The 13,243-nt window shown below is 41.6% G+C and overlaps 1 protein-coding gene across 4 annotated transcripts in view; it reads left to right on the top strand.

Annotated features, from left to right (window-relative positions):
• Positions 1-13,243, top strand: part of LOC124594865 (alpha-1,2-mannosyltransferase ALG9) — a 154,312-nt gene that overhangs the window by 119,650 nt on the left and 21,419 nt on the right. For 2 of the 4 annotated variants that reach the window (XR_006978161.1, XR_006978162.1), the window contains exon 13: positions 7,975-8,181. The exons of 1 other annotated variant lie outside the window; for it this stretch is intronic. Coding sequence is in view for 1 of the 3 variants with exons in the window: in XM_047133332.1 (XP_046989288.1) it covers positions 7,975-8,104 (130 nt within the window). In the remaining 2 variants the exon portion in view is untranslated. Of the gene's footprint in view, positions 1-7,974; positions 8,200-13,243 lie in introns of those variants that run through there. One more of the 4 variants, XM_047133332.1, reaches the window with a different exon arrangement.

Raw genomic sequence — 13,243 nt, 5'->3', positions numbered from 1 at the left:
AGAAGCAAATACTAAAACATGGGGGGGGGGGGGACCTATGTCTCTCAGGAGGTGAAAAGCTTAACTAAAACTGGCTTCTTATGAATTCAACGGCAGGTTTAGTTTTCCCATCACATTCTAAGTTATCTAACAACTCAACAATGATGTCTTCAAGATTTTTTCTTCCTTTTTCCATGCTAAACTTTCAACAAATACTTTAATATTGTCTAGATCATGGATATTACTTACAGGTTTTCTAACTTTCTTGGAAGTGATTTCACAACCCTTTACATAAATGATTACACTGAGTTCCTGATTAATAATTATGTACAAAATATGATGTGGTGTTTTTTCATTGTCTACATAAAAAAAACAATGTATAAGAAATCTTTCACTGCTTTTGACCACTTTTCACTACAAGTGACAGAGTCAAGCTTCTGTATCAGTTCTTAAAATGAATTGAAGGAAAACTCTTATTATATACTTCTAGAGATTTAATACTGTCCTCTATGGATGCTCTACATCTACATCTACATCTACATCTACATTGATACTCCGCAAGCCACCCAACGGTGTGTGGCGGAGGGCACTTTACGTGTCACTGTCATTACCTCCCTTTCCTGTTCCAGTCGCGTATGGTTCGCGGGAAGAACGACTGTCTGAAAGCCTCCGTGCGCGCTCTAATCTCTCTAATTTTACATTCGTGATCTCCTCGGGAGGTATAAGTAGGGGGAAGCAATATATTTGATACCTCATCCAGAAACGCACCCTCTCGAAACCTGGCGAGCAAGCTACACCGCGATGCAGAGCGCCTCTCTTGTAGAGTCTGCCACTTGAGTTTGTTAAACATCTCCGTAACGCTATCACGGTTACCAAATAACCCTGTGACGAAACGCGCCGCTCTTCTTTGGATCTTTTCTATCTCCTCCGTCAACCCGATCTGGTACGGATCCCACACTGATGAGCAATACTCAAGTATAGGCCGAACGAGTGCTTTGTAAGCCACCTCCTTTGTTGATGGACTACATTTTCCAAGGACTCTCCCAATGAATCTCAATCTGGTACCCGCCTTACCAACAATTAATTTTATATGATCATTCCACTTCAAATCGTTCCGCACGCATACTCCCAGATATTTTACAGAAGTAACTGCTACCAGTGTTTGTTCCGCTATCATATAATAATGGTTTTTGGCATCACTTTTGAAATATGCGAAGAGCAGTTAGGAAATTTGCTTGGGACTGCATTTTTGTCAGAGTTGTGGCTTGCTTAGTGGTGCGGTTAACATAGCTCCAGTTTTCCAGTCTACTGCTTGTGTTTCCCACAATATATCATCTTCGCAGAAGTGCAATTGGCAGACCTACAAAATGACAAATAATATACTGCACGCATGTTGCTAAAAATTGTACCGATACTCAGACTTCAACTGCAATATACTTTCTTCGATAAGTACGGCTTAAAATAAAAGGTACTCACCACAGAATGCTTGCTAGTAATGAAGTTCTCTCATTTGATTGCAGATAATCACTTCCTTCATGTATTCTCGTCAGCTGGAAATTTAAAAATGTGAACCTTCTTTTTCTCGTCATAATTACCATCACAACCCAAAACACAACACTTATTCACCATGGTGATGATCACTCCTGAACTGCTACAGGCAATATAACTTCAAAGAGCAGAAAAGCAAATGATTTCACAAGGGAACTCAACTCACTAACACTATAGCTTCGAAACAGTTGTTTACATGGCTCCACATAGTGTTTCTGCAGGCATCTAGGTTGTATTGCTACAGGTAGGTGGCACTGGCTGTATACCTGAAGTTGATGACATCACTCGCCTATTGGCAGAGTGTTGTAAGGCCCTGTGATTTAGGTGGTGTTGGTCAAACAGTCTCTTAGGAATAGTGGTGTGGCAATCCTGGAAGCATCTTACATCAGTACTCCTACTAACATTATGAATCTTTGCACCCAACCTTTTCCATATATTATTCTCCTTCACTCTATTCTTAGCCTTACTACATACCACTCTTCTTTGTCAGAGTTATCCCATGCTCCATGTGACACACTCTCTTAATCACTGAGTTGAAAGAAATAAGCACACAAATTCAGAAACAAGAGCTTCACAAAAAGAAAGGAATCCATGATGAAGTCACTGCAGTCACATTTATGGTTATAATGACTGGGGAACTGTCAACTTCACCTACCATCCCTGAGAAACCCATCCAGTGTGTTGCGCTTCAGCCCTGTGGTACCACTGACATATTTATTTAACCACAGGAACTTTATCAGCTACAATCCGTGGCCCTTAATGCAGCTCTGTAATATTCTGTAACTCTCTCTTCGTCATCATCCCCTGATGCCTGATACATTCTCCCATTATGCTATACACTGGTTTAGAAAGCTATCTTAGGTGGATTTTCTGCTATCATGCCCACTAAACTAGAGGGTGTTGGGACAGCATAATGATGATGTCAATGCCTGTGACTCATCTCACATCTGTGGTATCTCAGTGCCTTTCTACACTCTCTTGTGCCAGTGTCGCATGATGTAAAGACAAAAAACCCAAACCGTAGATACTGCTGTGTCACTGTTCTATGTTTCACTTTGTAAGTTTTGTATCATTGTTTACAACTATCTCACTAGAAAATAGAACAAGTAGAAGCAGTGTGGCACAGAAATGGAAAGGAAGAAAGACATTGTGCACATGACTCAGCCACTGTGCGAACATTGAACCGCATGTCTATTAGTGTAGATCGGTGGAGAACTATAAAATCCCTAATTCAAAAATCAATACTATTTACTACAAACAATATCTGCTGTCTACATTTGCCTGGGAACCACGGTCTTCATCTCAACCAAGCACTATCCCTATACTGCCCCTCCTTCCAGCATATTACATTTTGGGGTTTGGAGGATGGGGCCACATGTCTCAGTAAGTTACATTGCTCTCTCATGTTGTTCAGCTCTTATTTGACATAAAGCAGGTGACACCACTTTATGACTCTTCCTGCGCATTGTCTATGAAACTTTCAGTTTCAGAATGCAGCTTATTTCTGGAGTTTGTAGAGCACTGTCAGTTAATGAAGGCATTCAGACAAATACTGATAAATTATTCTCTTATATGTCTCTCTTCCTTCCCCATGAACCATGGACCTTGCCGTTAGTGGGGAGGCTTGCGTGCCTCAGCGATACAGATGGCCGTACCGTAGGTGCAACCACAACGGAGGGGTATCTGTTGAGAGGCCAGACAAACGTGTGGTTCCTGAAGAGGGGCAGCAGCCTTTTCAGTAGTTTCAGGGGCAACAGTCTGGATGATTGACTGACCTGGCCTTGCAACATAAACCAAAACGGCCTTGCTGTGCTGGTACTGCGAACGGCTGAAAGCAAGGGGAAACTACAGCCGTAATTTTTCCCGAGGGCATGCAGCTTTACTGTATGGATAAATGATGATGGCGTCCTCTTGGGTAAAATATTCCGGAGGTAAAATAGTCCCCCATTCGGATCTCTGGGCAGGGACTACTCAAGAGGACGTCGTTATCAGGAAAAAGAAAACTGGCATTCTATGGATCAGAGCGCGGAACGTCAGATCCCTTAACCGGGCAGGTAGATTATAAAATTTAAAAAGGGAAATGGATAGGTTAAAGTTACATATAGTGGGAATTAGCGAAGTTCGGTGGCAGGAGGAACAAGACTTTTGGTCAGGTGAATACAGGGTTATAAATAAAAAATCAAATAGGGGTAATGCAGGAGTAGGATTAATAATGAATAAAAAAATAGGTTTGCGGGTAAGCTACTACAAACAGCATACTGAACGCATTATTTTGGCCAAGATAGACACGAAGCCCACGCCTACTACAGTAGTAGAAGTTTATATGCCAACTAGCTCTGCAGATGATGAAGAAATTGAAGAAATGTATGATGAGATAAAAGAAATTATTCAGGTAGTGAAGGGAGACGAAAATTTAATAGTCATGGGTGACTGGAATTCGAGAGTAGGAAAAGGGAGAGAAGGAAACATAGTAGGTGAATATGGATTGGGGCTAAGAAATGAAAGAGGAAGTCGCCTGGTAGAGTTTTGCACAGAGCATAACTTAATCATAGCTAACACTTGGTTCAAGAATCATGAAAGAAGGTTATATACATGGAAGAATCCTGGAGATACTAGAAGGTATCAGATAGATTATACACTCCTGGAAATGGAAAAAAGAACACATTGACACCGGTGTGTCAGACCCACCATACTTGCTCCGGACACTGCGAGAGGGCTGTACAAGCAATGATCACACGCACGGCACAGCGGACACACCAGGAACCGCGGTGTTGGCCGTCGAATGGCGCTAGCTGCGCAGCATTTGTGCACCGCCGCCGTCAGTGTCAGCCAGTTTGCCGTGGCATACGGAGCTCCATCGCAGTCTATAACACTGGTAGCATGCCGCGACAGCGTGGACGTGAACCGTATGTGCAGTTGACGGACTTTGAGCGAGGGCGTATAGTGGGCATGCGGGAGGCCAGGTGGACGTACCGCCGAATTGCTCAACACGTGGGGCGTGAGGTCTCCACAGTACATCGATGTTGTCGCCAGTGGTCGGCGGAAGGTGCACGTGCCCGTCGACCTGGGACCGGACCGCAGCGACGCACGGATGCACGCCAAGACCGTAGGATCCTACGCAGTGCCGTAGGGGACCGCACCGCCACTTCCCAGCAAATTAGGGACACTGTTGCTCCTGGGGTATCGGCGAGGACCATTCGCAACCGTCTCCATGAAGCTGGGCTACGGTCCTGCACACCGTTAGGCCGTCTTCCGCTCACGCCCCAACATCGTGCAGCCCGCCTCCAGTGGTGTCGCGACAGGCGTGAATGGAGGGACGAATGGAGACGTGTCGTCTTCAGCGATGAGAGTCGCTTCTGCCTTGGTGCCAATGATGGTCGTATGCGTGTTTGGCGCCGTGCAGGTGAGCGCCACAATCAGGACTGCATACGACCGAGGCACACAGGGCCAACACCCGGCATCATGGTGTGGGGAGCGATCTCCTACACTGGCCGTACACCACTGGTGATCGTCGAGGGGACACTGAATAGTGCACGGTACATCCAAACCGTCATCGAACCCATCTTTCTACCATTCCTAGACCGGCAAGGGAACTTGCTGTTCCAACAGGACAATGCACGTCCGCATGTATCCCGCGCCACCCAACGTGCTCTAGAAGGTGTAAGTCAACTACCCTGGCCAGCAAGATCTCCGGATATGTCCCCCATTGAGCATGTTTGGGACTGGATGAAGCGTCGTCTCACGCGGTCTGCACGTCCAGCACGAACGCTGGTCCAACTGAGGCGCCAGGTGGAAATGGCATGGCAAGCCGTTCCACAGCACTACATCCAGCATCTCTACGATCGTCTCCATGGGAGAATAGCAGCCTGCATTGCTGCGAAAGGTGGATATACACTGTACTAGTGCCGACATTGTGCATGCTCTGTTGCCTGTGTCTATGTGCCTGTGGTTCTGTCAGTGTGATCATGTGATGTATCTGACCCCAGGAATGTGTCAATAAAGTTTCCCCTTCCTGGGACAATGAATTCACGGTGTTCTTATTTCAATTTCCAGGAGTGTATAATGGTAAGACAGAGATTTAGGAACCAGGTTTTAAATTGTAAGACATTTCCAGGGGCAGATGTGGACTCTGACCACAATCTATTGGTTATGAACTGTAGATTAAAACTGAAGAAACTGCAAAAAGGTGGGAATTTAAGGAGATGGGACCTGGATAAACTGAAAGAACCAGAGGTTGTACAGAGTTTCAGGGAGACCATAAGGGAACAATGGACAGGAAAGGGGGAAAGAAGTACAGTAGAAGAAGAATGGGTAGCTCTGAGAGATGAAGTAGTGAAGGCAGCAGAGGATCAAGTAGGTAAAAAGACGAGGGCTAGTAGAACTCCTTGGGTAACAGAAGAAATATTGAATTTAATTGATGAAAGGAGAAAATATAAAAATGCACTAAATGAAGCAGGCAAAAAGGAAAACAGACGTCTCAAAAATTAGATAGACAGGAAGTGCAAAATGGCTAAGCAGGGATGGCTAGAGGACAAATGTAAGGATGTAGAGGCTTATCTCACTAGGGGTAAGATAGATACTGCCTACAGGAAAATTAAAGAGACCTTTGGAGAAAAGAGAACCACTCGTATGAATATCAAGAGCTCAGATGGAAACCCAGTTCTAAGCAAAGAAGGGAAAGCAGAAAGGTGGAAGGAGTACATAGAGGGTCTATACAAGGGCAATGTACTTGAGGACAATATTATGGAAATGGAAGAGGATGTATATGAAGATGAAATGGGAGATACGATACTGCGTGAAGAGTTTGACAGAGCACTGAAAGACCTACGTAGAAACAAGGCCCCGGGAGTAGACAACATTCCATTAGAACTACTGACAGCCTTGGGAGAGCCAGTCCTGACAAAACTCTACCATCTGGTGAGCAAGATGTATGAAACAGGCGAAATACCCTCAGACTTCAAGAAGAACATAATAATTCCAATCCCAAAGAAAGCAGGTGTTGACAGATGTGAAAATTACCGAACTATCAGTTTAATAAGTCACAGCTGCAAAATACTAACGCGAATTCTTTATAGACGAATGGAAAAACAGGTGGAAGCCGACCTCAGGGAAGATCAGTTAGGATTCCGTAGAAATGTTGGAACACGTGAGGCAATACTGACCTTACGACTTATCTTAGCAGAAAGATTAAGGAAAGGCAAACCTACATTTCTAGCATTTGTAGACTTAGAGAAAGCCTTTGACAATGTTGACTGGAATCCTCTCTTTCAAATTCTAAAGGTGGCAGGGGTAAAATACAAGGAGCGAAAGGCTATTTACAATTTGTACAGAAACCAGATGGCAGTTATAAGAGTCGAGGGGCATGAAAGGGAGGCAGTGGTTGGGAAGGGAGTGAGACAGGGTTGTAGCCTCTCCCATATGTTATTCAATCTGTATATTGAGCAAGCGGTAAAGGAAACAAAAGAAAAATTCAGAGTAGGTATTAAAATCCATGGAGAAGAAATAAAAACTTTGAGGTTCACGGATGACATTGTAATTCTATCAGAGACAGCAAAGGACTTGGAAGAGCAGTTGAACGGAATGGACAGTGTCTTGAAAGGAGGATATAAGATGATCATCAACAAAAGCAAAACAAGGATAATGGAATGTGGTTGAATTAAGTTGGGTGATGCTGAGGGAATTAGATTAGGAAATGAGACACTTAAAGTAGTAAAGGAGTTTTGCTATTTGGGGAGCAAAATAACTGATGATGGTCGAAGTAGAGAAGATATAAAATGTAGACTGGCAATGGCAAGGAGAGCGTTTCTGAAGAAGAGAAATTTGTTAACATCGAGTATAGATTTAAGTGTCAGGAAGTCGTTTCTGAAAGTATTTGTATGGAGTGTAGCCATGTGTGGAAGTGAAACTTGGACGATAAATAGCTTGGACAAGAAGAGAATAGAAGCTTTCGAAATGTGGTGCTACAGAAGAATGCTGAAGATTAGATGGGTAGATCACATAACTAATGATGAAGTATTGAATAGAATTGGGGAGAAGAGGAGTATGTGGCACAACTTGACAAAAAGAAGGGACCAGTTAGTAGGGCTTATTCTGAGGCATCAAGGGATCACCAATTTGGTTTTGGAGGGCAGCGTGGAGGGTAAAAATCGTAGAGAGAGACCAAGAGATGAATCCACTAAGCAGATTCAGGATGATGTGGGTTGCAGTAAGTACTGGGAGATGAAGAAGCTTGCACAGGATAGGGTAGCATGGAGAGCTGCATCAAACCAGTCTCAGGACTGAAGACCACAGCAACAACAACAATAATGTCTCTCTTCAGAAATCTACAGCTCTGGATTAGAATTAATTACTGTCTTATTATTCTCTCTTTGCTTGGAATAAGTGAGACATATTAGTAACAGTGTTATTTCGCCTCTTTATAATCACAGTACTTTCCGTGTGTTCCAGGTCGCACAGATTTTTCAGAGCTTTCTATATACCTGGGCTGTCAGAGAGGTTTTGTACCTATGCACCTTATAATCTCCTGAGGTCCACAAAATTTGAATTAAGGGAGGAAGAGAATGGAGTTAACAGATAGAACGTGTAATCATACAGTGAAAGAGAGGTTGAACATTATATAAACCTCCATTGATACAGAATACAAGTAAATGACAGGTGAACCCTTTCTATCTACCTTTGTTGTTTTATTTGAGCAACCCATTTGACTTATTTTCAAAAGTTTGTGCAGTGTAATATCAGATAATTTAATGCATTTATTTATATTTCTTAAGGAAATGAACTGACATATAAATTATAAACAATGTATAAATTCCGCAGATGTTTGTAAGCACAGTGCACTAAGAATGTTTGGCATGTATAAGTGCCCACCAATATATATTAAGCAGTGTCTATACTAACATTTCCTAATGAGAGGATTCAAACAAAATAGAAAGAATCACAACTGTAATTTCAGAAGTAAATATGTACCAGTAATTGTCAGAGACTGAGAGAGTGATACCCTCTCGCACAGCTAATGGTTATGTGTTGTCTGAATATTCAGAAGGTAGACCATTAGAGACATCCCACTGTACCCAGATCCCTGTCAGCCAACTGCTTGTATTCCAGTAAGTCTGTAATGACTACACTACAGCAACTTTAAAAATCTCAGTACCAAATTCTGTCTTGAACGATGTCCTTTTCTTTGAGTTCTGAAGCTATAGCATTTTAAGTAATCATACCTTGGCGTGCTGTTACATATGACTAGTTCCAGTGATATTGTGTTGCATTTTTATTGGTCCTTTAGATCTTACATTGTACAGAAAGCACATCAGGATATAGGATAAGTCAGAATAGGTGATGTTATGGTAAGTACTGTGATGATTACATTTAATAGGTACAGTGCTCCACATAATTGGTTTTTGTCTGAGAGAAAATACATAACAGGTATTTAAAGAGAAATATAACAAAGGAATATTTTATCTTCGCAGACAGTATGATTTTAAGTGATTCAAATATAGATTCCAAGATTTACAACTATAAATTTCAAATTCAGTTGTTCACATTATATATACAACAAGTGGATAAATTAAGTTGGACATATGCTTCATGTTGTCTGACATGCCACTGCTTATTATGGCAAGTTATATTCAAAGAACTCTTTATACTGTAAAAGCAGATTTAGTCTAAAATCCCTTAATTCTGTAATGTTCTTTATGTCACACATTGTCTAGTAACACGTATCAGACTGGTTATATGTAACATGGGTTGCCCTGTATTATATGTAAGTTAACTACTGTATTGAGAAAAGCTCAAGAAGTGCAGATAAGAAAAAAAAAAAAAAATTGGTAGAATGGTTCAGTGAGTAGACAATACAGTCCTATAACTTTATCTATAGGACACTGCTGACTGTTGTCAGTTTGAAATCTTTCAGAGATTGCTACTGATATGTAATATATACAATTTAACTAGCAAATCACATTTTCCAGTTGCATATGGGATTTATCTGTTGCTAATTAGAAGGCTAATGTAAATGTGGGCTTCAATGGTGTATGCACAACTACAGTTCTTCTGGTTTATTTTATTTACCAAATATTACTTATGAACATTTAGACAGATGAAGATTATTAATTAACAAGGTGAAATGGAGTCTGGAATTCTCTGTTGTCATTTGTACTCCGACCAGAGCAGAAATAGACTTCTCCGATTACTTCACTAAGGTGAAGTCATTTAACAGCGGTATGGTTAAAAGGGCATAACATAACTGCATAACCCTTGTTTCGTAGAACTCCTGAAGATAGATGATGACTGTGGATATTGTATCACAGACACAGTCCCTGCGCCTGTTCAGAGATGTCACTAAACCCATCCAATGACTAAACAGCCATGCATGAGCAGCACTTATTAGATGTAGGGGGTCCGACAGCTAGTCAGTTCCAGTCATTCCACCAGGAAGGAGATACACAGCTCGTGTTGTCTGTAGGTTAACCATGCCTTGATGGTCATTACCGTGTTTCGATCATGTCCACATTGTTACTTTGTGTCAGGAAGGGCTGTCAACAAGGGAAGTGTCCAGGCATCTTGGGAGTGGACCAAAGCAATGCTGTTCAGGCATGGAGTAGATACAAAGAGAGACAGGAACTGTTGATGACATGCCTCGCTCAGGCCGCCCAAGGACTACTACTGCAGTGGATGACCGCTACCTGCGGATTATGGCTCAGAGTAACCCTGACAGCAACGACACCATGTTGAATAGTGCTTTTCATGGAGCCACAGGATGTCGTGTTATGACTCAAACTGTGAGCAGTAGGCTGCATGATGCACAACTTCATTTCTGACGTCCGTGGTGAGGTCCATCTTTGTAACCACTACACCATGCAACGCACTACAGATTGGCCCAAAAATATGCCGAATGGACCGCCCAGGATTGGCATCATATTCTCTTCACCGATGAGTGTTGCATATGTCTTCAGCCAGACAATCGTCAGGGACGTGTTTGGTGGCATCTCAGTCAGGCTGAACTCCTTAGACACACTGTCCAGTGAGTGCAGCAAGGCAGAGGTTCCCTGCTGTTTTGGGTTGGCATTCTGTGGGGCTGATGTATGCCGCTGGTGGTCATGGAAGACTCTGTAATGGCTGTACAATATGTGAATGCCATCCTCCGACCGATAGTGCAATCATATCGGCAGCATATTGGCGAGGCATTCATCTTCATGGACGACAATTCGTGCCCTCATCGTGCACATGTTTGAATGACTGCCTTCAGTATAACAACATCGCTTGACTAGAGTGGCCAGCATGTTCTCCAGACATGAACCCTAATGAACATGCCTGGGATAAATTTAAAAGGGCTGTTTATGGACGATATGACCCACCAACCACTCTGAGAGATCTACGCAGAATCGCCGTTGAGGAGTGAGGTAATCTGGACCAACAGTGCCTTGATGAACTTGTGGATAGTATGCCATGATGAATACAGGCATGCATCAATGTAGGTGGACGTGCTACTGGGTATTAGAGGTACCGGTGTGTACAGCAATCTGGACGACCATCTCTGAAGGCCTCACTGTATGGTGGTACAACATGCAATGTATGGTTTTCATGAGCAGTAAAAGGGACAGAAATGATGTTTATGTTGATGTCTATTCCAATTTTCTGTACAGGTTCCGGAACTCTCGGAACGGAGGTGATGCAAAACTTTTTTTGATGTGCGTATAATTAAAATGTACTTCCTCATAATTTAGGAAGAAGTTCAGATAGCAATCGAACTCCAAAAAGCTCCAACACTTTTGTCTCGTTGTCTTTTATAATTGAGGGCAGATCATATGGTAAACTTCTTTCCACACTTGTCTGAATATACAATATGACATTATTAGACTGTTTCTTAGCTTAAGGCAAGTGAGACAAACTAATTATCATCCAAGCAACTGGAAGTAGGTATGCTGTGTATCACAGTCCATGGTTTTGTTTTATAATGGTGGCTATGTTATGTGACACTGTTGACGAATATTAAATATGTAGCACTAGCTGTCAATAGTTTTGGCCCTGCATTGTTTGAAAAAGTTGGTACCTGATGTGCCTTGTGGTACTATTATAGTAGTAGTCAGTCAAAATGATGGTCTCCTATGAACCCTCAAGTGATTGATTATTGGTGTATGATAGCATAATTTATTTGGATTTCTGTTACATCCATGATGAGATATGTCAAGTGCAATGCATTCTCCTACTAATTACAAAAAGACCAGAACTATCATCAACTCTGACATTCTCTTCGTAATGTGTTAAGATTATAATTTTATGTACAAGAAATGTCTAATTGAATTTGAATAGCTATGTATAGATTTTTTTCAATGTTCGGCTAGTTGCCTGAGCATTAGCTTTGCCTCAGAGATATCGCAGCATAGCCAGTTGCATAGACTGGAGTGCACTTATATAATTCACACATGTTTTTGGGACAATATAATGCTGTAATTTGTAATATTAGAAGCCAAGATCACTTCATACAACATAGTTTATTTTGTGACCAATTGCGACAGTAACTAGCTGTCATCTTCAGATTCTCATATCTACCATAAATGTAGCTACCCGCCAGTTGATGAGATTGATGTGTAGTTATATACCTGGGGATCTGAAGATGACAGCTATTTACTGTCAAAGTAGCTATGAAATAAACTATTTCAGTGGAAAAAATTATAAAACCTTAGAGTTTTATCTCAAAGCTTCTTTTACATATGACATTGTGGCTTATATGATGCTGCTTGACCCCTGCATCATTTAAATCTTTTCTACATTAGAATAATTACATCAACACTAAAATTGCATTGGTGGAAAGAATCATAACTTCTTTCTGTCTGCAAATATTGGACATGGGATATTGGACCACTCTTTTCTTTTGTTTTTATTCCTCAAAATTTGTACTCTGGGGCGATTTGTAGGTGAAACTTGATAATCCCTCTGTTTCTCAAACTACAATTTCTACTTGAAAAGGATAAAACAAAAATCTGAGCTAGTCTTAATGGCTTAGCCATTTCTCCACCTACAAAAACTAAAATGAAATAAATATAGGAGACTTGTTCCCTTTTCAAGAGTTGCCTTGTAACCTCCATAAAATTCTCCCATTATGTATTTACACAATATTTTCCAGATTATACTCAAATGCACAAGTCAGTGCCTGCAGAACAAAGCACACTCCTCCTCCTACCTTACCACTTATTAACATAAAAAGTCCAGAATATTCAGCATCACCGTGTTCTATGTGCTGGCTCAGGCTTAACTTTCTCTCCAGCAGTCTTACATAGGCCATCAAAACAGACAAAGGAGTGGAGTCGTGACTCTTTACGATAGTTATAATAATAATTGCATTCAAATCTAGTGGCCAGTTTATCACTGAGTGATGCCACTGATATTTGCCTCTGAGGCCTGTAGACCAAAATAGTAGCTTGCACGTGGCTCATTAATTTTTTGTTCATAGTTGTAACTTAATGTCCTCACTTCCAGGTTCATTTTCTACTGACCCATGACTTTATATCTCAGTGGCAAGGTAATATGCATGTATGGAACAGAACACTAAGTCACAGAGTTTTCAATACATGATTTCTGGGCTGCCGCATCGTCTTATTACTTTACGGGGAGTCCTATCAACGAACTGGGTAGAATATTTATCAATGATTTGCCTCCATCTTTTTCTGTAGTGGTAGATTTCCTTCCTCACAACAGCAGCCCATATCACTTCTTTCCTTGA

This window comes from Schistocerca americana, chromosome 2 (assembly GCF_021461395.2).
Source record: "Schistocerca americana isolate TAMUIC-IGC-003095 chromosome 2, iqSchAmer2.1, whole genome shotgun sequence".
Taxonomy (NCBI): domain Eukaryota; kingdom Metazoa; phylum Arthropoda; class Insecta; order Orthoptera; family Acrididae; genus Schistocerca; species Schistocerca americana.
The sequence above is the reverse complement of the archived record's forward strand: the minus strand, read 5'-3'. Positions and strand labels throughout refer to the sequence as shown.